The sequence below is a fragment of the Mercenaria mercenaria genome, unplaced genomic scaffold (genome assembly GCF_021730395.1).
Source record: "Mercenaria mercenaria strain notata unplaced genomic scaffold, MADL_Memer_1 contig_3470, whole genome shotgun sequence".
NCBI classification, from domain to species: Eukaryota; Metazoa; Mollusca; class Bivalvia; order Venerida; family Veneridae; genus Mercenaria; species Mercenaria mercenaria.
The window spans coordinates 30,346-57,676 of record NW_026461611.1 but is presented as its reverse complement, the minus strand read 5'-3'; the positions used below and the strand labels follow the sequence as shown (position 1 = coordinate 57,676).

Here is a 27,331-nt window from a genome sequence, read left to right as displayed (position 1 = left end):
TTTAACAGTGACCCCAAAGTCGATGGGGATCATCTACTCTGCATGACCAATCATCCTATGAAGTTTCAACATTCTGGGTCAAGTGGGTCTTAAGTTACTGACCGGAAACGGTTTTCCATGTTCAGGTCCATGTGACCTTGACCTTTAGTAGAGTGACTCCAAACTCAATTGAAGTCATGTACTCTGCATGTCTAATCATCCTTAGAAGTTTCAACATTCTGGGTCATTTGGTTCTCAAGTTACTGTACGAAAACGGTTTTCCATGTTCAGGCCCCTGTGACTTTGACCTTTAATAGAGTGACCCCAAAATCAATAGGCCTCATTTATTTTGCTTGTTCAATCATGCTATTAAGTTTTAACAATCCGGATCAAGTGGTTCTCAAGTTATTGATCGGAAATGGTTTTCAATGTTCAGGCCCCTGTGACCTTGACCTTTAACAAAGTAACCCCAAAATCAATAGGGATCATTTACTCTGCATGGCAAATCATCCTATGAAGTTTCAACTTTCTGGATCAAGTGGTTCTCAAGTTATTGATCGGAAATGGTTTTCCATGTTCAGGCCCCTGTGTCCTTGACCTTTGATGGGGTGACCCTCAAAACAAAAGGGGTCGTCTACACCAGCAGCCCTACCACCCTATGAAGTTTGAAGGTTCTAGTTCAAATGGTTCTCCAGTTATTGACCGGAAATCAAGTGTGACGGACGGACGGATGGAAGGACGGACGGACGGACGGACAGGGCAAAAACAATATGTCTCCCAGTGGGGGGAGACATTAAAAACATGTATCCAAAGGGACTCGATGCAAAATTATTAAATAAACATGTAATTCTCTAATAATTCATTTTTATTAGTATTGTTTGTGCCTATTCGTATTTTTCCTAATTGTCATAGGAACTTTTGTATCATTTTGATCCGATGCTTGTCACATTGTTGCTGATTTATGTTTTGACATTTAAATTCTTTCTTATTAAAATGTACTAAATGTATATATCAGCTATGACGTTGCGTTTATTATACTGCTGTCTGTATATCCGTTGTTTATTATTATTATTCCCTGGAGAAGGCATGTAGCCGAAACGTTGGAATATTAGTAGATTGTAAATTGACTGCGTGTTTGGTTTTTTATCCACTACATGAGAGATAATGAAATATTTAACACCACCCATGCCCCTATCATCGGCTTAAGCGGAATTCTGTTATAGTATAAATGAATGTACTCCATGACCTCAAAGAGAAGAATATAACACTAAGTCCCAGTACGGGGAGACTGTTTACAGTTCCCAAACGGCAATTAAAGACTGCTGTTGCGGTAGTTAATCAAATCTGTGGACAATACCAATGATTTAATATATCATTCTAAAGAACTCCTCCGAGGGCTGTTGTAGGATCTTTTTCAACGTTTAAAATGTCTTCAGTAATGTCAGTGTTATAGCCAAAAATATATTTACCCACTGTAAGAATAATATACAGTAGGTTTGCCTGAACATGATGCTTTTCTACTAACTAATATAGCCTGCTAGTATTATAACAATACATTTCCAAATAACTTGAAAAATTTGTTGTCAAATATTTTCTCATTCAAAAGCTTTATTTGATTGTCATTACTGAATCATTATGAAACCAGAACAATGTCTCTTGTACAATTCATTACATTTCGCTGTTTGTGTGTGTTTTGAGACTGAAGAAGACAACAAACGTTTCCCGAATTATGTACAATACCATTGGTATCGTCTTTTATTTATAGAGAAATCAGAATTTAAAGGAGATAAAAAGATATACGGACTGTCTCACACGAAACCCTTTCTTTTGCACACATAAACAAATAGATGTTTTGCGTGTAAAATGGGTGAAGCTTGTTTTCAAAACATTTAAAACCTTTGAAAAATAAAGGATTTTATATTTCCAGTTTGATTTTCACTAGGTGAAAATATCTATAACGATCTTACATTGTAATAAATTAATATCCGCAGTATAGTGTATGGTATACTGCCTAACTCCGGATTCACTATACGTTGCATTAGAAGATGCGATGGACTTTAAGACCACCTTTTTTAAAATGAAAACAATAAAACATGCAATTTGAAACCAACTGTTTATTTGGCAAATTCTAGTTCCATGTACATTTATAAATTAAGAACTGCATTTAATAAAGAAAGCACATTATTTAAACTGTCAAATGTTATTTATTCTTTATTGTTTTCTAAGTAATGATAGACGAATTTAACTGACAACCAAATTATTTCATATATAGCTATTAATGGTCTATATTGTTTTCTTGACGATAGCCGGACCAGTCCTTAAATGAGCAAAAGCATTTATCCATAATCACATGGCATTCATCGGGAATAATATCCAAAATAAATAGGTTACGCTTGGTCAGTATGTTCCTATTGTGTTTAGCCAATATGCTCTAATCTGTTGTTATATTGAAAGAAATTTAAAATGTATTTGTATGAAAATGAAAATTACCTCTGAATATGTTTTAAGCGAAAACATTATATTTTTAATACAATTTAAAGCCAGGCATATTTGCTAAAGAATATATTTTACTATTTCGTGGACGGAAGTTAACTGTAATGAATATTGTTCGTCAAACTACTTAAATACCTGGATAATACTCTTGACCGACTTGTTGCCATTTTCAGCTTTAACCACCAATCAACATGCATTTTACACAGTAAGCATACTAGGGTGGTCAGTACACCAAAATATTTTCATATGGTAAAGTATTCTTTCTCAGTTAAGAACTAAACAGTTGATTATTATTACACTACACACAAATATCATACAAAAGCTAGAAAATGATACATACAATAAGCAGAACACAGGAAATCATGTTATGTTAGTTACAGACAAAAATAAATATACAGTGCATTATTTGTTTTGAATGTTATATAACTCTTTGTAGTATGATACGTGCGGTAAGAAATTATTGTTAAAAGATAAGATACGTCAGGTAGTAGGTTTAGTTTTCTTGCCTCATTAAGACTTTAAATGTATATTTTATTGTTCATTTTGTATCATGAAACGTTGGTAAAAAATGTGAAATGAGCGAATCGCGTACTTTCCATTTACGTCTTATTTCCATGATATGTTTATTAAGTTATCTGTTTCTTTCATGGAAAAAGTGCGTTTTGATGCAGCAAAAAATTTAGAAATACAAGAATCAATTTTGTGTTCAGAGTTACAAACTGACATTGTGATTTTGGAGGCCAGGACTTGGATGTTCATTAGTATGCAACAGTCTATTAATTACTTGGTATATTATTTTTCAATGTAAGATAATGCAAGATATCATTGAAACTGCAAAACATACTGCAAAAATACCGGCATACACTGACCAAATAAGGCTAAACAGAATAAGCAGATAAACGTTTGAAAATACAGTGTCTCAAGAAATTGCTTGAAAAGTCCAATCAGTCATTTTGTGTCACTGTATTATCAGAATGACTTTCATGAAGTTTAAGTGGCCAGGGAAGAATGTAGCTCTCTTATTTGTGATTGGTCTTTTATATATTTTTGACAACAATGATAATGCCAAACACTTTTAACTTTTACATTACAACCACAAAAATATACTCAAAGTTCAGAATGACTGTGGAGTTAATTTTTTAAGGCCTCATTATTAACCATTGCAGAAGCTAATCAAATAGAAAAAGATCAAGTAGAATCATTTCAGAATGTCACACACAAGAAAGAAACAGTATAATTTGCCGTATCTGTCTTCCTCTTTGACATGCTGAAATTAAATTAATCATGATTATTATTTTTATTACATCATTGTGTGGTATAGATATAGGTACTGTTGACATTGAGTAGAACATTTTTGTCGATTTACAGTTTGCGTGTGTAAAAATGCATTCGTATATAATGTCGTGTATCAATGATGGAAATACGACATAGAATAATTTTGAGTGAAAATTGTAAGATATATAATAACTTATCTTATTTGTTTTTAAATATCCAGATTCTATTGAAATAAAATTAAATGTATTCATAAATTGTTCGATACTCACACTCTCAAGCATGACGTAACAACACAATTGTAGCAAGAGCAGACAGTACCATTGTAATAGCCTCAACTTGTACAGATGCAGCTGAAACAAAAGGTTTTGAAATATAGAATAATTTATTTTAACTAGTTTGATTTTCTTCATTTAATGGGCAGAAGTTTTCCATGTGTACGATAGTCTTATGATGTGTTTGAAAAAACAACAACTTGTTTTAAATCCAGCTGATACTGAATTTCTACATTAGGTCATATTGGTCTATTAGGCTATATAGGACGCTTTCCAAATCATAGCTTTCAATAACTACCAGAACTGACATAATCATGATGAAATTATTCCGTAGGAAAGCGACACTGTCCATTGTTATGCAAATGCTTTCTGTATTAGTTTGATTGAACAGAAGTAAGGACTGTAGCCTCTGAGCTAGAAGTCCGTGTCATGCAAGGGATACGTCGTCTTGCTAGGGTTAATCATAACCGGTTAAGAAAAAATACCTTAAACATTTCACCTTTAAATTTGGCATTGACTTTTAAACTATGGGTCAGGGTTCTTGTACGTGAAACTTGTCTTGTTATGCAGAATGTTTGCACCAAAATATTCAAATATAATACAATGCGTATAAGAGTTATAGGAATGAAGCAAAATCTTTGACCTCTAATTATGACCTTTTCGTTTGAATTAAGTACAGTTACTGTAAGCGTTATTATAGCGCAGTTAGCACTAGTTGCTATCGCGCTTATTCAAACCCCAGCCATGATATTGCTTTTTTTCAAATGAACACTGATACGTTCTATTTAAAGTGCAATTAATGCCAGTTGACACTGAAAGATATTTGCGCTGTCTTTGATAGAAAATATAATAACTTAAATTTAATTTAATTACTTAAATTTAATTTATAAAATTAACCTGAAGTAAAGGTATTTTGTACACATATATCTTACTGAATTTGGATTATGGCCAACTCCCTTTGTAGCATTTGGCCGTTTTCGGAAGCTTGCACACTCGCGAAAACAGAACAATACATTGTTCCCAAACAATACGGACTACGGAATTATATATAACGAGACTACAGAATCATATTTAATGACAATAAATAGATATATGGAAAGTAATGTTTTTGATATTTGTGAGATTTGATGATTTTATCCCTTGAAATATAAGTTTAAACAATGAGCTTCTGTAATGAATATATGCTCTATTGAATAAAAGGAAGTTATAAAAGACCTGGGATTGTATAATATATGTACTACCAGGGGATCAAACGTAAAATATTGTTGTAGGAGTCCTTATGTGAGGAGTTGTTGTTGTGGGAGTCAAAATGGCGGAAAATGACATTTGTTTCTGTCGAGAATGTTCTGAAAACTTCGTAAGTGTAACTTTCTTTGCAGTTTTCTTTTAATTTCAATATGGCCAGTCCAGAGAGCTATGTTTTGGCTTTAATCGGCAACAATCGTTGGCTAAATAGACTTAAAAACGTTTTGTCCTAAATTCAAATTGGCTGCAGACAAATTGAAATGTGGACAGTAATTGCAGTATAGTATTTTTCATATTTATCAACATTTTGAAGTTGTGGTATTTGGTCAACAACAAAGCGTGACTCTAATAAATATATACATTAACAATCATTTTTATGAGATTTTGTTATTTTGCCATACTGCTCAAAATAAAGACTTGTTCCTTTAAAGCGAATGTGTTTATATCTTTTCTGCTAGTGTAAGATGGTTTAATTGCAAATCAATCCAGAATGGGAAAAATGTGTCAAAATAATTATTTTAAGGTCAGTTGTCAGAACTTATATTGTAAACTTCTTAAAATTGTACAAATGTACCTTTATCTGTAACTAAAGTTAATTGTGTTTAGTAAATTATGTAAAGGGACTATATAATCACTTAACTGTATTTTTGTGTAACCTTTTAACAAAACGTTTTCCAATACATGTATAAGTTCCACCGAGAATTGACCTCTTAATTATACTTGTAACATATCTTATCCTTCCGGGCTTTTTTAAAATTCTACCCATCTAGCAGAAAAATATCAACCCATCTAGCAGAAAAATATCATAGAGATATTCACTTTGACCAATATGTGCATAACACTGCTTAATTTTGAATTAGCTTACACTTTTCAATGATACCCAGACTCATTCTCGCCAGACCTGAACCCATGACCTTCCATCAATGTTTATCCACAACAAGAAATTGTCATAGAGTCATCCCCACAACAACATAACATGCATAAAGTGAAAAATATCAGCGATAAATGTAATTATGAGCGTGAAAATTGAGAAAAAAGTGAATGTCTTTTAAAATATTACTCCAAATCAGCCAACTGGTGCCTTCAATAATTTTTTTGTTCTTAAATCTATTTAGCCAAGGATTGATGCCGATTAAAGCCAAAACATAGCTCTCTGGACTGGCCATATTGAAATTAAAAGAAAACTGCAAAGAAAGTTACACTTACAAAGTTTTCAGAAAATTCTCGACAAAAAACCCGTCATTTTCCGCCATTTTGACTCCCACAACAACAACTCCTCCATAAACACAACACGTTACATTCGACCCCCTGACTACGCGCATTTTAATGTTAGATATTGATTTATCTGTGGACGTTTTAAATTGGTATCAACATTTTATCTAAATTTCCTTTTCTGAATATTCTTCAAATTCGATATGTGTTAATCGGTGCCGCGCTAAATCAAAACAAAGATTATAACACAAAACCGCCGATTTTCAGGCTAGCGGTAAAATAGTGCTGCGCTTATACAAGAACTAGTACGGTGATTGCTTACTCAAGTTAATTTAGATAGACATCTGTTCTTACAACCAGACAGAAAAATGACATAAATCTTTTGCCTGAATACCTACGTATGCACAAAAATGATCTTAAATGTTCCACCTCCAAGTCCCATAAAGTTATTGGCCGGAGACGATTTTCGAAACACTGCTACAAACATACATTTGCATGTATATACGCATGGAAACAAAGACATGGGTAACTCTGTATTCACCCACTCTATTTTAAGGACGAGGGCATAAAAAGGATTAATAAAAAATCATGAAGCAGACGAAAGATGGTACTAGAGAAAGAAAACTATTTACCAGCATTTTCAGACACGCAGGTGTCAACATTCATCGTGAAACTGGGGCTACATGTACATTTACCAGCGTTTGAATCACACAGTGCATTTTTAATACCTTTACACTCATCTCCGTTTGCTGTACATTTTGTTCCGCTTACAGCTGAAAAATTTAAACTTGCATGAATTGTAAATGGTTATAACACTTTTTTACTGTTTAGTTTGTCTAAATGGTTAATTTACTGTTAAGCCTTTAGGTAGTCACATTTACATAAAGTACCACTTGTTAAACATTCAAACATCACTCAAAAAAGACTTGGGGCCACCGTGACTGTGTGGTTAAGGTCGCTGACTTCAAATCACTTGCCCCTCATCGATGTGGGTTCGAGCCTCACTCGGGGCGTTGAATTCTTCATGTGAGGAAGCCATCCAGCTGGCTTACGGAAGGGCGGTGGATCTACCTAAGTGCCCACTCGTGATAAAATAATGCACGGAGGGGCACCTGGGGTCTTCCTCCACCATCAAAGCTGGAAAGTCGCCATATAACCTATAATTATATCGGTGCGACGTTAATCCCAACAAAATAAATAAAATAAACCAAAAAAGACTTATTTATACTGGGACCTTATTAAGGCTATAGCAATCAGTTCGTTTTTAGAATGAACTTAAAACTGACAATTAAAAAAAAACAATAGCAAATATTTTCTTGCTAATGAAGTAGTCAGAAATGCCAATAATCAGATTAAGGGTAAATGCCACAGTTGCTTATATGTATATAGGCAAAGATTTTCCTACAAACAGAATTTCTTAAACTTCATGTACTGACTGAGAGTCATGTATGTTTAAAATAAAAATATATATTAAAAATCATAAGCTTGATCTCGAATTATCTACCCTTGAAAATCAGAAAATACAAAAAAATCTAATTTTCAAGGGCAGATAATTCAAGATCAAGGCAAGAAAACTGCGTTTTAATTTATATTTCTGTTTCAGACTTCATTGCAGTCAGTATACAAGGTTTAAAGTAATTCGGCCCATTGGAAGACTAGGACTTTGCTGTATTATTTCGTCATTTTCCTAGTTAAGGACATATGCTACAGTGTCTATATTGACATTGGGCAAAAGTTTCTTACAGACAGAATTTCTTCTTTAAATTGTGTTTACTGACAGGGAATCAAATCAAAAATAAAAATATGAAATAAAACAAATCATACGTTCCCAGCCTTAGTCATGAATTATCTGCCCTTGAAAGTCGGATAATACTGAAAAAACTATTTTCAAGGGCAGATAATTCAATATCAAGCCCAGGTACCTATGATTTTTAATACATATTTCCGTTTTAAACTTGATTCTCAGTCAGTACACAAAGTTTAAAGAAATTCTGTCCATAGGGAAAATTTTGCCGTATATACATATAAGCAACTGTGGCATTTACCCTTAAGTACGTTTTATCAGAAACAGAATGAGATGATATTACTCATATCATAACAACAGAAAGTAGATAGTACATCTAGTCAGGAAATATACACATTCATTCTTAAAAGTCAACACTCAAATTTGATCTTTAGCAATTACACATGTTATCTATGTATTGATATTATTTCTGGAATGCACCCACACATTAAAATGCTGAATTATTATTTTGACCTAGCTCATGTAATACAGAAAGTTAACCATTTTTGACACACTGTAAAATGTAGATAAACAGTTGGAATGTACTTTCATTTGCGTATGTTATAATTTATCAGGAATCCAATTTGTTGCAATATTAAAAATACCCAAATGAATTGCCACTATATTTCACAATTTACATATAATAACTACAGATGTGTTGAATATGTATGACTGTATTTAGTCTTTACCAAATCAGTCAATCCGGCATGTTGAATGAAAAGAAAATATTTACTTAGTGTACAGATATTTTTCTTTTCTTCATATTCAGCTTTACAGACACATTTGGAACTTTCACACACTGTATTGGCATCACCTGTACATGCTCCACCTCCGGTGCATCCATTGCCAATTACTAAAATTGATATTGATGCAGCATGTACTTAAATTATGATAATTTGACACCTTATCATATCATTAAGTATAATATTAAATATAATCTTTACCACATACCCATTCCCACCAAAAAATAATTTCTCGCCCGCTTGCGAAAAGTTAGTTCGAAATTGCATATTTCACATATCTTAGTAGAAACACACTACAAACCTCGGCGTTATGCAACATTATGATAGGGAAATGTAGAATGTAACAATGTTGCTCATAATTGGCATGTTATCTAGAGATCAATAGTTTTACAAATTAGTGAAAGGTTTTCAAGATATCGTGTCATATTTCACTTTCAAAGTCTCGAATTAATGTAAGTAACCTCTGATAATTAAATTCTTTATCTGTTTAATCTGCACTACATGACAACACTCAAGTGCAAATCTTATCATGTTTGTATTTGTTTCTTTACAAGTGGCATTCGAATAACTGGCTGTTAAAGAAATTCAGCTATAAAAAAAGAAAGAAAAAGAAATATGTAACACCGCTTTAAATCATAAGTTATGTTTTGCATAACTATAACACAACTATTCAAATGGCTCAAATACTGCAGCTCGACCGAAAAGAAATCTTTTCGCTTTTTGGGGCAGGTCGCGATTTCCTGCATGACAGTCAAGTACTTTACATTTCATTTGATACAGAAAGATTTCAGAATAATAAACATGTATAGATTCTATTCGTTTTTTAAATAAAAAATCCTAATTTTTATCAGTGTCATTAAATTTGCAAAAAAAAAGTCAGACGGCCCGAAAGTAGGAAAGTGCTCTATGAACTATAGTGCAAATACTAAACGTTATAAACAGTGTACGTTTTGAAGTAAATATTTGAACAGTTTGCCTCAATATATCAGTGATTCTAGAACTATCTCTTCTTTTAAATCCAGGGTCAATGAACATTTTCTAAATTCTATTTAACTTTTACAACTTTGTGCTTTAATTTTTTTCTAGTAAGTTTCAACTTTTTCAGATAGATAGTCTAGTCATTTAAATGTTTAATTTTTACAACATACGCTTTAAACATATTTTAGTATGTTTCAATATGTTCAGATAGATAGACTAGTCATAGTCTAGTCATTTTAATATTTCACGGCAACTCAGAATAATTCTCACTCATTGATATCTTCCTATGTCATACAGCACTAAATCTCAAGGACCACAATGGAAATAAAAGTTTATTTTAACTCTTTTTTTTATATGTGTTATTCTTGACATATTATGTTGATTGACATGGTTATATTAATTCAGACATTGTTTATTGTTTGTTGTATGTATTGATATCATACTTGCCATGTAATTGGACACTTTGTGTTGAAATCTATCTATCTATCTATCTACAAATATATAATTACTGAAATGTTTGAATAAATTTAATTGTTCTATGAGAAATAATAGTAAGATTGAAAAACAACCTTGCAATTGATAACGAATGAGTTAATAGTATACCATGATGCTTCTTAACATTAGCACAAATATGTGTCAAGATTAAATGAAAAAACATTTTCTATCAAGCTATTGTCAATTTACGTCTATGTATAGGTTTGTTCACCTTTTACACATTTATCCACCTTTTCTGTGAATCCTGTATTACACGCGCACTTCGTGTTACTGCATACAGAGTTATCTATATTAGGACAGGCTGAATTTCCCGTACAGTCTGTTGTCGTAACAACTGAAATATATTTGAAAGAATGTTCTTTTCATTATGTATCAAATGTATGATGTATCATAGATCTGTTCCTGGTGGCTTGGATCTGCTGGCTGATCTAGGTTGTATCGCTTGTTGGACCACTTGCATTGGCTGTCACACGGTGATGCTCATTTGATTATCATTTAAAACATATATTGTATAATGTGAAATATGTGATATGTAGAAATTATATATATGTAATTCAAATTTGAGTGGCCATTTACTTGTGTTTTATTATGTATATATCATGTTTTTATACTGTAAGCATGTAAATGGACGAGACTGAAATAAACGAATAAGTCATTAAATCATATCAAATGTATGATAGTATTGAATAATATTGTTAAATTCGGAGTCACACGTGTTATGGCGTTTTATTAGCTCACCTGTCACGAAGTGACAAGGTGAGCTTTTGTGATCGCGCAGCGTCCGTCGTCCGTCGTCCGTGCGTACGTGCGTCCGTGCGTAAACTTTTCCTTGTGACATCTCTAGAGGTCACATTTTTCATGGGATCTTTATGAAAATGGGCCAGAATGTTCATCTTGGTAAATTCTAGGTCAAGTTCGAAACTGGGTCAAGTGCCATCAAAAACTAGGTCAGTAGGTCTAAAACTAGAAAAACCTTGTGACCTCTCTAGAGGCCATAATTTTCAAAGCATCTTCATGAAAATTGGTCAGAATGTTCATCTTGATGATATCTAGGTCAAGTTCGAAACTGGGTCACGTGCCTTCAAAAACTTGGTCAGTAGGTCTAAAAATAGAAAAACCTTGTGACCTCTCTAGAAGCCATATATTTCAAAGATCTTCATGAAAATTGGTCAGAACGTTCATCTTGATGATATCTAGGTCAAGTTCGAAACTGGGTCATGTGCCGTCAAAAACTAGGTCAGTAGGTCAAATAATAGAAAAAGCCTTGTGACCTCTCTAAAGGCCATATTTTTTATGGGATCTGTATGAAAGTTGGTCTGAATGTTCATCTTGATGATATCTAGGTCAAGTTCGAAACTGGGTCATGTGCGATCAAAAACTAGGTCAGTAGGTCTAAAAATAGAAAAACCTTGTGATCTTTCTAGAGGCCATATATTTCAAAAGATCTTCATGAAAATTGGTCAGAACGTTCATCTTGATGATATCTAGGTCAGGTTCGAAACTGGGTCACGTGCCATTAAAAACTAGGTCAGTAGGTCAAATAATAGAAAAACCTTGTGACCTCTCTAAAGGCCATATTTTTCATTGGATCTGTATGAAAGTTGGTTTGAATGTTTATCTTGATGATATCTAGGTCAAGTTCGAAACTGGGTCATGTGCGGTCAAAAACTAGGTCAGTAGGTCTAAAAATAGTAAAACCTTGTGACCTCTCTAGAGGCCATATATTTCAAGAAATCTTCATGAAAATTGGTCAGAATGTTCACCTTGATGATATCTAGGTCAAGTTTGAAAGTGGGTCACGTGCCATCAAAAACTAGGTCAGTAGGTCAAATAATAGAAAAACCTTGTGACCTCTCTAGAGGCCATACTTTCCATGGGATCTGTATGAAAGTTGGTCTGAATATTCATCTTGATGATATCTAGGTCAAGTTCGAAAGTGGGTCACGTGCCATCAAAAACTAGGTCAGTAGGTCAAATAATAGAAAAACCTTGTGACCTCTCTAAAGGCCATACTTTTCAATGGATCTTCATGAACGTTGGTCTGAATGTTCATCTTGATGATATCTAGGTCAAGTTCGAAACTGGGCCATGGGCGGTCAAAAACTAGGTCAGTAGGTCTAAAAATAGAAAAACCTTGTGACCTATCTAGAGGCCATACTTGTGAACGGATCTCCATAAAAATTGGTCAGAATGTTCATCTTGATGATATCTAGGTCTAGTTTGAAAATGGGTCACGTGCCATCAAAAAGTAGGTCAGTAGGTCAAATAATGAAAAAACGTTGTGACCTCTCTAGAGGCCATATTTTTCATGGGATCTGTATGAAAGTTGGTCTGAATGTTTATCTTGATGATATCTAGGTCAAGTTTGAAACTGGGTCAACTGCGATCAAAAACTAGGTCAGTAGGTCTTGAAATAGAAAAACCTTGTGACCTCTCTAGAGGCCATACCCTTGAATGGATCTTCATTAATGTTGGTCAGAATGTTCACCTTGATGATATCTAGGTCAAGTTTGAAACTGGGTCACGTGCCTTAAAAAACTAGGTCAATAGGTCAAATAATAGAAAAACCTTGTGACCTCTCTAGAGACCGTATTTTTCAATGGATCTTCATGAAAATTGGTCAGAATTTTTATCTTGATAATATCTAGGTCAAGTTCAAAACTGGGTCACATGAGCTCAAAAACTATGTCACTATGTCAAATAATAGAAAAAACGACGTCATACTCAAAACTGGATCATGTGGGAAGAGGTGAGCGATTCAGGACCATCATGGTCCTATTGTATTTTTATGTCTGATCAAGAGATTTTGATCTTTGACGTAAAATAATGACTTAATATTTAGCCGATATATTAAATGTTGTTAGTAAGGTTCCTCAAAGATATAATTACTGAACTGTTTGAATAAATTTAATTGCTCTATGAGAAATAATAGTTAGATTGAAAAACAACCTTGCAACAGGTAACAATTGAGTTAATAGTATACAATGATGCTTCTTGACATTAGCACAAATATTTGTCAAGATAAAAGAAAAACATTTTCTATCAAAATATTGCCAATCTTCGAGTATGTATAGGTTTGTTCACCTTTTACACATTTATCCACTTTTTCTACGTATCCTGTATTACACGCGCACTTTTTGGTACTACATACGGAGTTATCTATACCAGGACAGGCTGCACTTCCCGTACAGTCTGTTGCAGTAACAACTGAAAAATATTTAAAAGAATGCTTTACATGTACTTTTCATTATATATCAAAAGTATAAAAGTATTGAATAATATTGTGAAATGTATAGCCACACGTGAAATCCATGTATGATTATCGATTTATTCATTCAGTTTAATAACACTTAGAAGTGACGTTTATTCTAACACATTTTCTATCTAATCCTGTTGTTTCTGTAGTAATATGTCCCTAAGTTTCTTTTATTTGTCGCCGTTAAGTATAGGTTAATAAATGGGAGAGCGGTGCCTTTGAGTGATAATGGCCCTGGCAAGGTGATAATAGCCCGAGGGCTATTATCTTTTTCAGGGCCATTATCACTCAAAGGCACCGCGCTCCCATGTATTTACCTGTTTATTACATGTTTACCTATAATATAGTAAGAAATGGGGTTTTTGTGTCATTTATATGGGCAGGCCTACTTGCGTCTTCTGGCACAATAAATTTCAGCTTTTCAGTTTCTATATTATTTGTATAAGAGTCTATTTACTGTATAAAATCAAATACCTGGATAGTTTTACTTTCTTGCTTATTGCATAATTTAGGGAGAAAAATACGCTATTTCACGAAGAATACACGATGTTACGCTCAAGATGATAAAATAAAACGGAAATATTCTCTGTTTTACCTCCATGAAACGCCATGACGTCATTTTTGTTTACGGACGTTAATTTCCCGCGCTAACGCCAGGGCCATTATCGATAATGGCCCCGGGGCTTATTATGATAATGTGATAATACACGACGCAATGCGATAATGGGAGAATTTTCAGCACAAATTTGTTACTATTTATAGGTACTCGTGTAATAAATATAACTCATCCACTTTAAGGGTATGTATGCCTTGGATAAAATAGGATTAGATTAAATAGCATTACGAGGTAAATGTTCAAGCTCGGCATTAATATAATATAAATTGTATTTAATCATATATCCTACCTACTACGAGGAAGATGTAAGATATATTTATTTCACATTTTGTGAAATCGAACGAGAACATCATTGATCGAAAATTTGATGATTTTAACAGAAAAGAACAGAACAGAACAGAATTTTATTGAGACTTGTACATCGTACATCGTCTAAACAGCAATATTTACAATATACATAGTCACGTTCATACAATTTTAAAGAAAGTAACAAACATGTTATTAACAACTAGAAAAGAGAAAACATTACCTAGACATATATTAATATATAATCAAATATAATGTAATTAACAAAGGAAGTGAGAATACAATGACATGTATACCTTATAATGTATTAATGATAACCAAATTTCTGTTTTTGATTGCCTCTTTGATATATTTACACACATTAATAAGCTCATCTTTGTTGATCGAATTTAGTAATGAATGGAACTTAAAAACTGATGGATTTTCAAAATACTGTCGCTTAATATATAACAAGTGTATTATTAAACAACTATACCCTTTACACATGTGCTTCCGTCAGTTAGGTCTTCGTCAAAACCAGTGTTACATTTACACTTTAATACTCCTACAGTTTTGTCACAAGCTGAGTTTGTAATATCATTACACTCTGTCCCTCCATCGGTACAAGCAACCTCTGATACCGCGACTGCAATTATTAACTTTGAAAAAGTTTACTGCCAAAAAAGGGAATTTCATATAACTAATGAATTTTGTTAATGCATGAAGCACCTAAACACTGAAGTGCAATTTTATTTGGGTATAAACTTAAATGTAAAAGTCTTTGGCAAATCGAGCCCATGAATATATCATTAAGATATTTGCCATAGTCAAACAATATTGGAATGCCTTAATGGCAAGGTTGCATTTTCATGCTAGTCTCATATCTCATAAACATGTCAGTTTTTTAACTCATCTATTTTACATTATACTATATATGACTCACCACAGCAGGATGGCCTGAATACTGTAAACAAAACTCCTGTTAGAAATCCACAACGCTTCCAAGTAATCTAAATTCAAATGTCTTTGTTTTATTTTCACAATTTATATACATGTAGAATCATTTTCAAAACGAGTATTTTCAATTTAAATCCAACTATTATTTCCTACCAACACACATAAATTATACAATATAATGATTCGGAGTGAAAATTTCACACAATTTTACAGAATGAATTATTTTTCTAAGACCAAATGCTACTGCAAAACAACTTTTATTAACTTAATTTAAATTACCTTTTATTAATGAATAAAAAACAATTGATCTAACTTGGAACATACAAGTAGTAGTCTCAGTAAGGTATCCAAGTATATAAGTATGTAAGTATGTATGTAAGTATATAACATATTAAATTGAACTAGACTGAACAAGATCAGTTAAACGTTACAATTTCAAAATAACAATAATTGTTAGTTTTAATTTCATAAACGGCTGTTATTTAAAGAGCATGTAACAAAACATTTTGTTCCCGAATATAAATCAAATCTGTACGAAGATCCTATTAAAATCATAAAACGCAACCAAGCAAAAATAATAGCAGGTTTGATCGAGTTGTTCATGAGAGGTAACGAAAAGAGCAACACCCCTCACGCCCATTTGCGCCGGCTTATAACAACACTGAATCAATACATTTTAGGGCCGCCGCACTTCATTTAAGTCATTTACAAGAATCAGTATTTTATTACCAGGTTATTTTACTACATTCCGAATGTATAAGATTAATGTAATTATTGTATTCTTTTATAATATTGTAACTACAATTAGTATAAAATCAGGGTTTAAATCATCTGCTAAACGTGAAATAAAATGAAATAAACCTATTTCTACCAAAAGAGGTATCACAAAAGCAACATTCCATTTTGTCTATCTCAGTAGCATTCCTTACCACGGTGTGGTTACTTTTTAAGTGTATAATGTGATACGACTTATAAAAACATTATTCACAGACTCCAAACTATCACGCCCACCTAGCGTTTGCTTATGCAGAACTTTATTAGAAAATAACTAATTACATCTTTTCCGCTAAAGTAGCTGTTAGTGGGCGTGAGGGGTGTTGCACTTTTCATTACCTCTCATGAATAAACTCAATAAAACAAAAACAATGAAAAATATCAAACAGGGAATGTTATGTTCCAAAAACGCCGCCCTCAAAAGAAACAACAAAAAACAACGAAACCCACAGCACGCACACTACAAACCTGCTATTGTTTTTGCTTGTTTGCGTTCTATGATTCTAATAGGATCTTCGAACAGATTTGATTAATATTCGGGAACAAAATGTTTTGTTATATGCTATACTATATGTTATATTTTATGAGATATTTAGATAAATGACTCGGATTTAGACTCATTTATATAAAAATAACTCTTCTTTACATCTTAGAAAATCTTATTCTACTAATACATGCCTAGGGCTCCTCATGCATTATATCAGAAACAAAAGTTCTAAAGGTTTGATTCTGTTAAATTAACGTTAGATTTACAAAAATATTTTGATACTGATGGTCATGATATTTTTTTTGTGGTAAACAAAAGGTAAATGTGTTAAAATACTGATTGGTACATGTCATTTGATAGGTAAAAAAGAAAACAAACACTTAGTGAATAAAAGTGTTAGGGGTAGTTTAGTCTTCTTTTGTGTTTGTTATGTGTAAATGACATGACCATTAGCATAGATTGTAATTGTTTTAATATGCTGATAACAGCGCAATTCCTCTCCTCTAAAGAGCTCAATGTTATATCATCCAAACTCGGAAAAGTGTTAGAGCCTTGTTCATCTTCGTTAGTCCACAATAAGTTGTCGCTTCATCTTTTTGGATAAGAGCGCGAAACAAGTTTAGCGTTTTAAAACTGTTTCAATGGATATATTATTGAGCCTAAACACAACATATTGAATTTAGCCGGTTAAATTCTCGTCTAAAATTTTTATGTTTAGACAAAAAAAGACTCAAATTTCATTGATTTAATTTTATTCTAATTCCACTTGAGTAAAAAGGAGGGAGGGTCTTTTCACCCTAAGATACCCCAAAACCCTAGGACACCTAAAAACAATAATTATCCTATTGTTTAGTATTAAAATGTCAAAATAATAACATATTTCAATGTTTTAGGTGATAAATTTCTTTTTTTCTGAATCATAAAAAAAGAAACTTTAGAACATAATAATTCAAAGGGAACAATCCAAAAAGCTTAACTATGATAAAGCCTAAAGTAGATCCAGTTATTTCCCTTTCATGCAGAAGTTATTGTGTTTGTAAAATATGTTAGTAAATTTGAGTAAAAAATAAAATGTTTTTAACTGTAAGGGCGTCCGGGATCTGCAAAATGACTATATCCAAGGGAAATAAATAAATATGCAATGTATATAGTAACGTTGGCTTTACCTCCCTTTCACATTATAATAACAAGTTTGTTCCAGCTGATGTTTTTAGATGCATTTCCTTGAACAAATCTATTCTTAAGGTTAGCTTAACTGTATTAGATTGTCTTTAAAATATATTTTTTTCAATAAATGATACAAATAAATTAATATTCCAGGTGTCTTGGGGTGTTTTGGGGTGTCTTGGGGTGAAAAGACCTTCCGGTAAAAAGAATATTACATAATTGATTCAAATAATTAAAATAATTCCAAAATTCATATGAAAAACTTAAAATTTGTAAAATTATGGGTATGGTACTTTGGCTATTTCAAGGGCCGTAACTCTGTAATTAGCAATAAAATCTCAAGACGAATTCCACGTGAGCAAGGTCACATCATGATAAAGACTCATGCAGGGTTTCATGAATTTACATCAAATACTTTTTGAGCTAGACACGTAATTAGGTGAAAATATGCATTTTTGACTGTTTCAGGGGCCATAACTATAGTGGGTGAAACCAGACGAAAAATAGGAGGTGTGCAAGTTTATGTCACGATAAAGACTCGTGCAAGTTTTCATCAATTGATATCAATTACTTTTTGAGCTAGGTACGCCACAAGGTGAAAATGTGCAATATTTTGACTATTCAGTGCCCATAACTCTAGAAATAGGGGCGGAGTTAGATGACAAATAGAAGATGCGCAAGTTCATATCATGATAAAGACTCACGTAAGGTTTCATCAACTTATTTGAAATACTTTTTGAGCTAGGTGCGTCACAAGGTAATAATGTGCATTTCTGACTATTTCAGGGGTCATAACTATAGAAATAGGGAATGGAGCCAGACGAAAAATAGGAGATGCGTAAGTTCATATCATAATAAAGACTCATGCAAGATTTTATCAATCAATATGAAATACTTTTTGAGCTAGGTGCGTCACAAGGTGAAAATTTGCATTTTTGACTATTTCAGGGACCATAACTCTGGAAATAGGGGTCGGAGCCAGACAAAAAATAGGAGGTGCGCAAGTTCATGATAAAGATTAATACAAGGTTTCATCAATTTATATGAGATACATTTTTTCGGACGCACGGACGGACGGACGCACGGATAAGACCAAATCTTTATGTCCCCTCCACTGAGTGACTGGGGTACAACAAACCGGAATCTGTGCTTAGGTTGCGCAGAAACAACACCTGGAAATCCCCTTCAGAAATTTGAAACAGTAAGGGCTCACTTATTAGAGCAATGAAGACATAGTTTGTTAATTGCACTAGCTGACCTGATAATTGCGAAAAGTTTTAAATATCATTTTTAAAGTATAATTCATAAAAATGAATATGTTTGTTAATTGCAAATAAATTGTAGAAATTTCTCATGTGGTAACTTCAAAATACCGACGTCTTTAGTATTTATTTCTTTATTTATTTATTTATCTATACACTTGTTATGATCGTATAGTATATTCGTAGTAAGAATGTTACCAAGGGCACTATTTGAAACAAACCTTTGGGCTTCCATGAGCAATCCAATGTTATTGCAATCTATTATTTACCATGTATATACGTAATGTTTCTAGTTTGATACCTCTTGGAGTTTCTCTAATCATTTTTTTCAAGTTACCACAGTTTTTACAGTTCTTACAGTAAGTGCATTACTTACTTGCTGTCGAAACAATATCTTAAAGCGACTAACTCACACATCGTGGTGTCAGGTTTTAAAAGATCTAACTTTTGCTATATTCACCTATATGCTGCATATTCGATGTTCTAACAATAATTTTCATCATATTCTGTTGAAACTCGTTGTTTTCCTAATAAATTTAAGATAAAACATTCGTCTACAATTTGTGATAAGGGTTTCTCGGTTTATAAAATAAACCGGAATTCCCGTCAACGAGCACCTTGCAAACATCACGTGACAGTGAGAGAAACTAACACCAAACATCTTATCAATATAGAGCGCAATATTATGACGTTTTGAAAATTAATATAAACAAATAAAACAAAAACATAAAACGAAGTCAGCTTAACGATGCAGTCAGTGATTTCTCGTTGGCCGGGCGGTTACGGTATTCGTGTTATACCTTTTCGCCGTGAGTTCGATTTCAAGACCCGTTAAATTTTGTCTTTAAAACTGTATTTAATTTCTTTTTCTTCAATACGATTCAGTGAAGACAAAACGAGCAAGAATACAATCTTACACTTCTCTTTAATAAAAGCATTGCCCGGCCATAATTTCAGGATCGATTGATTTAATGATACTACCAATTTTATGCGAAAATAAACAAAACAATAAATTAGAAACCAAAGAAAAACAAACTTACACGAAGTATGTAATGCAAACTGAAAAAAATATGGATCGAACTCCTGACGGAAAGGTTTAATTAATACGAATACCGTAACAGCTCGGCCAACGAGAACTCACTGACTAATTCGTAGACTTAATGTTATTGTTTTGTTATCACTTCTAAACGCCATAATACTGTGCGCTACCTATAGTTCCGGTTTTGAGGTCAACGATGTTTTAGTACTTTTAATAATGGAACGGTCCGTTGTTAAGGTAATGTTATTCAGTGCGATAGTGGTTCTCACCTAAATAAGGCAAAGTAAATCATGCTGATTTCCCTTATCGGTAGACGAGTCTATACATTGAACCCTCAAACTACATGCACAGGTTTGGTTTGCTGCCCACGTGATGATAGCGTCTAAAAAGACTGTCGCGTCTCGTTCTATATTTATCAATGTTTACGAAAAAAAATTGCAACGGTTTATAAAAGTTTATGAGAAAAACTGCAAAAACTTGAATGTTCCCGTAATTCTGGAAACTATAAACTGGTCAGCAATTATGTTTCATGTAAATTTATGAAACAGTGGCGGCATTTTGCCTTTCGATGATAAATTATTTTAAAAATCACAAATACAATGTGTAGGTTAGACGCTTTAAAACAGCATTATATGATATTTAAGGCTTTAACAATGAATTGATTGCTTTACAATGTGTGTGATGAATATAATCAAATAACCATTTGTTAATTGATTTTTCTATATTTTAATAGTAATGTATGTCGATATTAATATGTTTAAATATTTAACTTGTATATTTATGTATACATTTTGTATATATTAACCTGAATAAACATCAATCAAACAAAATTTGCAATTTATGTTCTGTGAATATTATAAGGGGTGTAGCTAGGTAGGTAGATTAGACAGATTTGTACAATGTTCAGATAAATTACCACAGTAAAAAATGTCAGTGGAGCTTTTTCGGAAACACGAACACACTTATGAATACATTAAAGTGGCAATTTATAGTTGCGCTGACATTTCGTATGAAAAATTATGAAATACCGTAAATTCAAGGTATATCTTATCTACTTCCATAAGTCTGAAATGTGTGCGAAATCGGTTGAATAATTGCATAAAAAACAGAAAAAATACTCGGGTAGCACTGATTGGACGTATGCGTCTTATTCATATGCAAATTAGTTTCGGTTTGTACATCACACTTGATTACAAAGATAAAAAAACTACTAATCTGATTGAAAAATATGAAGATTTTAATCAATCTTATACCAATACATTTACTAATTAGTACTAGTAGTTTCAGAACACTGTCATATAATGCCATTTTGTATGTTTACATAGCGTGTGTAAACTGTCGGTGTTTTCCCTTATGGTTTTGATACGCTAAAACAGAGATCACGTCTCAATTTAGTCAATGTTTACACGTTTTCGATAAGATGTTTAGCAAGTACTTTTATCATAAACGATTGATTGCTCCTTAGTTATGAATTAATTAGACAGTGAAGCATTGCTTTAATCAATACTAAAAATATTCAGAATTGTGCATGTATCTTAATCTTTAAAGAATTACTTCTACTTATACTTCATACATATATAGGCACACTGATTTATGTTCATACTGCACCGCAAGAAATTGTTTTATTTAACAACGCTTATACAAATGTTTAAAAAACAGTTAGAATTAACAATAACTGTTAAATCATCCTTATGAAATACATACTTCTGTTTAAAACCTAAAATTTATCGGATTGACATAAATTTACGCATACAAATCATCTTCATTACGCATCTTTATTAATTATCTTTCTTGCGCATCATATCGATTTCGTGAACAAATATTTTAATTGCTACAGAATTTGTGTTTGTTTTATTCTGTTAACCTAGAGACCCAACGGAACGTTTGAAATGATAAATGTAATACCAGTACATAATAAATGACAGAAACATCTTACCATGATTTGGCTGACAAACTGTACGCCTGATTCCAATATGACCATTTATTTAGGTGAACGCCTTGTATCATGGACTGGCTTATCAGTCACATGATCAATGTGATTAATGACCGGTGACATGTACGCGCTCGTTGCAGAATTGTAAATAGTAGAAAACAGTTTTACGACGTTTGACATAAATTGCGCTACTTTGATTTAATACAATAGGTGTCTGATCACATCCAAATTTCTATTTGTACGTATGTGACTGCTCAAATTCACGATATGTGAATTTTTTTTTATTCGTAGGCAATTCGTCCATATCTCTCATTGACATTTGTAATAATATTTTGAAACGGGTATATGTTCGTTCAATTGTAAAATTCTGAGTTATAATTATCTTAAATTGTCCAATTACATTCAGCTCTAATCAAACACAAACTAATCCGTATGCATTACAATAGACAAAGAGACCTAGGCAATCCGCACATGAAGCTTTAACTTGATTATTTCATTTTTTATTTATTGTTGAGATGCATGGTGACAATAACTGTTGTTCAAAGACATTTCTTTGATCTCCAAACATTTTCGACTGCCCAATAGTTTTGTCCACTGAAATTGTTTTGCTAATCAATGCAAGGCTGATCTTAGCGACAGGTTTCCTTTCACTTACAACCATTTTGTTTTGACTATTAAAGTGTGTGAAATAGTAAAAAAAATATTTTCAATATTTTTATTGTGCTCTGTACTTTTTTTATATCTAATTATTTTAATAAGATACCATGGATTAGCAAAACTAGTTCGATTATATTGTTTTATAGTTTTTGTAAAACCATTGATGTAGATATGACTGTGCAATAATCTCTTATAGTTCCAACATGGAACGGCGTAGTACATTATGTAATTGTAAATATATATAGCTGTTTATTTGTTGTATGTATTACGATGAGAATAAAGATTACATAATAGTCTGTCAAGCCGTCTGTTCCGTAACCCTCTCTTCACTATTTTCAAGGGTCTGATTATGAGGTGAATATGCACATATGTGAGCAGTTGCGATTTCAAACGCGTAAGCGCGCCGGTGTACAATGAGAAATTTTACAAGGTAAACACTTTGATTTACACTTTTCTAAAAAAGCTTCATAAAGTTTAGAATTTCCAAACACAGATTGCAATGGCCAAATAAGGACAGCGTTGCTTAACGTTTTGTTAACTGGATAACTGGCCTTCTGGACACATCGGCATTATATCTTCAGACCCCTAATAGCAATGTTTAAAAAATGGCATTCGCTTGGTACATTCTTAAAGCTGACCTTGTTTCACACTGTGTTGCAATTTTGAACAACTTTTACCGTGCCGTTTTTTTTTTATAAATTTTGTATAATTTGTATTTCCTCAAGCTCAAGTAGAGTCAAATTTCAAAGTGATGGCCACTGTACAGAACGTTAGCAGAAAATTTGTTATCCCATTAATTTTGAAAAAGAAACGTCGAACTATTAGTTAACAATTATAAAACACAAAATAAAACTGTCAATATCATTTTGTACCTGAAGTAAAAGGATTTAATAAGACAGAGTTCTAACTCCAACATTGAAATTAATGTCCCCTGTGGGACTGTTTTAAATTTTGCTCACTTCATTCAAAAATAACCTTGGGACAGAAGCAAAGCCTACCTACTTTTCTTTCACAATATGTAACCTAGAGAGTAAATAGAGAATTTTTATCGCATGTAACTCGGTATTTAAAAAAAATGTCTAACTCTATCCCCTTCTGTTTCAGAGGTAAATTCACTATGAACAGCAAGCAATCGCTTATCAAATGAACAGTTTCCACTTTTTTTTTTTACAATAAATCAATAATAAGTCTTGCAAAAAGTAAAAGATAATAGGTAAGGTTAGATTTCTCGGAAGCACAGAACATCACAAACACAGCCTCCTACTTTGCAAAGTAGGTCTAGAACAAAAAGAAGCTGTGACGGAAAAATAAAACAGACAGGTTGCTTAAAAAATCCAACAAGTACATTTTAATTTTATGCAAAATATAGATAGAGGGAGAGGAATGGGTAAGGGGTAGAAAAAGGAGTCGGGGAAGGGGATTGAAGGGGAAAGTAGAACAAGAATAAATAAACAGAGGGAATGCTACGTTCCTTAATCACAGTTATACTACAACGTAAACCATAGAGGCGCAGACATCCATGTACCAAAGACAAACACACACATCCACACAAAACTAACTAACATAGATAAACAGACAAGTAAGATATAACAACACTTTAGGGCACCGCCCAAGACAAACAGACGTACAAACACACAAACGCACACATTTAAGCACGAAAAACAACAATCGGGCACCGCCTTAGGATTCCGGCAGCCAAAGCTATAAAAAGTTACTAGAAAAAAAGGAATATCAAGAAAAACAATTTGATACCAGTAGGGCTTGAACAAACGCCCACCTGAAAAATTTAAGTCAAAGTAGGTTTATGATAGGAATTGAATACTCTTCAAAAAGAGGTACACTATTATGGATCTAATACCTTAAAAGTTGATAGAATGATGCTTAACCCTTTTTAGGTACAGTGTCTCGGAAACGAAAAATCGTTAACATAATGTTAACCTTATTAGTTAGATGAACATACAAGCGTTGTTATTAACTTACAAAATATATAGTTTTATGTTTTTAACACTGAATTAAGCCGAAACACTAGGTGCGATACACTACGAAGGAAATCTATATCATAATGAAGCTTCAACTATACACTATAACCCGTAGGATCATGCAAACACACAAAGTAATTTTAGGTCAACGTTCCATGTGGATTCTGATTCTCAACTTCCGGGCATTATTTCTGTTACGTGCGGGCGCTTGGGTAAAGCTTCTGGCTGTCCGCAATCCAGCTGGATATATTAGATAATTATAATCCTTCAGTGAGCTTTCGAACCTACAGGTTAGAGATCAAATGAGACATCCTTCAAAATATATATAAAGAAAAGTCGAAAGAGAAATAGAAAAATAGTATTTTATCTTTATTACTTGATGGTTACCAAGTCAAGTTAGTTTCTATATTTATTGTGCTAAGTCAGCATTTGTCGATTCCTATATTTGTAACTGCATCTACTTATATTGTTTAAGTAGCGATACGTATGCTATTTACATTACCGGTATGTAACTGTTAGTTGGTAGGTTTTTGTAAAAAATCTTGAAATATTTCCGTTTGATAATTTGAAGTATTCATTTGATGCATTTTATAATTCATCCAATGCTTTTGATGTATATCTCTTGTTTCTTTACTTGAAAGGCTCAAACACAAGTACGTATGATTTATAACGCAAAGAAACAAGAGTAAAATAATGCATTTCTTTTGGTGTTGAATTCATATGTGCATCCAGTGACATTTATAAATTATTGTTTTAATTTTGCAAAGTGTGAACGTATTTTATAACGATAAAGAAACTATTTGCGCCTCTACTCTGTTTTTCTTCTTTTGTGTGTGCGGGAGACGGAGGTGTTGTAGTTTAAGCCAACATTCGCTTTGCAAATTAAGTACAAACAAGACTGACACCTTAAAAGAGCATTTCAAAGTCTAAATTCCTGCACGCATTTAATAAAGAAAACAGTTAAAAACTATAACCAAAGAGCAAATTTGAAGCACAACTCGCTAATTTTATTTCAGGCAAGGATGGACACCTTGATAGAACCATTGGCCTGCCGTAAGCCAGCTGGGTGGCTTCCTCATAATCACATCGTACCGTCAGCATTGAGCTCAAGTGTCGACCTATAAATATGATCTGACATAACTTTATTCACATTTTGACATTTATGTTTACAATTTAATCAACACAAATTAAAATGTAATAAATGTTTAAGGTTAAATGAGCATAAACACATCTAGTATTTTGGACCAGGTCAAGTGATTCCAGTCAGTAGCCACTCGGCCAAGGAAGCCCAGAGAGAAAAAAGTTATGGTTAAGACTTTCTGCTAGAGTGCACTTCAAATTTGATCGACTGCCATCAATTTCAACACCCTAGGAACAGGTTGAACAAGTTCAAGCAATTCAAAATTCCTTCCTGCCAGGCCTTATTGAATGGAAATTAAATTTTCCTAATCTTGTAGGAAAAATAAATGTGACACTCAAACTGATGACAAACCCTATCATGTGGAGACATACCGGTCCTTTTTATGGTCCAAAGTCAATTCTCCTTTTCTGCATCTGATGAAATACGTGGCATTCCAATTTAAGGTTTTAGTTCTTTCCATTGAGAACCCTTGAGGTACCTACCACGTAAGGGAGTCTTTTGAACATTTTAAAAGTAAATGTTTTGAATAAAATAGACATTTTTCTTCTGATTATAGTAAAACTTCCCAACAGTATTTAAGTGATGTAAGGCGGGCAGTGAACTTTCATGTTTTTCCTGTTGTTTTTTTCCGTACCCTTATTAAAACCTGTTATCCGCATGTAACTGTTCCATCTTATACGTGGAGTTTTGTAGCAACGTTTCAACGGTTTTAAATACTTATTAAACCATAATTGCTACAATATAACTGTATTAAGGTAGTTCTGCACGTTTGATAAACCGGATGTAATGTCGCAACGTCATTTATCCGGATAACGCAAAAAAAGTACGGATACGGTATACGGAAATAAAAAATGTCATATGGATTAATGGCAATCCGTAAGTAAGTTTATTGAAGCAGCAACGTTACTATCTTTCTAAAGGCAAAGTATTTCATTAAAACATTTAACACGTTAGATAATACCAAATAATGACTTACAATCTGCGTGAAATGTGCGGGTCTCTTTAATCATGGGCAAATATCTCAGAAACAAGCACACGGAACTATACATTTTATTTCACCATATTGTAGAACATATTTTTATTTATAACAGCGAGAAGTGTCATAAAAGTAAAATCTACATTGTAGAAAAAATCTGTTAGCACAAATGTTAGCATAATTCTGATTTTCCCATAGACGCCCATTATGTAAACTTGTATGAGGTCCAAACAGTTTAAATCAGTCTTGCAAAAACTCGAGCACACAATCCTAATTTTTTAATTTGCCGAATTTTCTAAGTACAATTCTGAGGTTTTGAAAATTCAG

At 32.9% G+C, this 27,331-nt stretch overlaps 1 protein-coding gene across 1 annotated transcript in view; it reads right to left on the bottom strand.

Moving 5' to 3' along the window:
* Positions 1 to 2,105: 2,105 nt before the first annotated feature.
* LOC123535698 (prion-like-(Q/N-rich) domain-bearing protein 25) overlaps positions 2,106 to 27,331 on the bottom strand; it is a 42,560-nt gene continuing 17,334 nt past the window's right edge. Inside the window, exons 2-8 of the mRNA XM_053534212.1 lie at positions 15,129 to 15,278; positions 13,560 to 13,682; positions 10,687 to 10,809; positions 8,993 to 9,112; positions 7,109 to 7,249; positions 4,017 to 4,097; positions 2,106 to 3,739 (exon numbers count right to left, since the gene is read on the bottom strand). Coding sequence (XP_053390187.1) covers positions 4,021 to 4,097; positions 7,109 to 7,249; positions 8,993 to 9,112; positions 10,687 to 10,809; positions 13,560 to 13,682; positions 15,129 to 15,278 — 734 coding nt within the window. The 3' untranslated portion in view covers positions 2,106 to 3,739; positions 4,017 to 4,020. The remainder of the gene's footprint in view (positions 3,740 to 4,016; positions 4,098 to 7,108; positions 7,250 to 8,992; positions 9,113 to 10,686; positions 10,810 to 13,559; positions 13,683 to 15,128; positions 15,279 to 27,331) is intronic.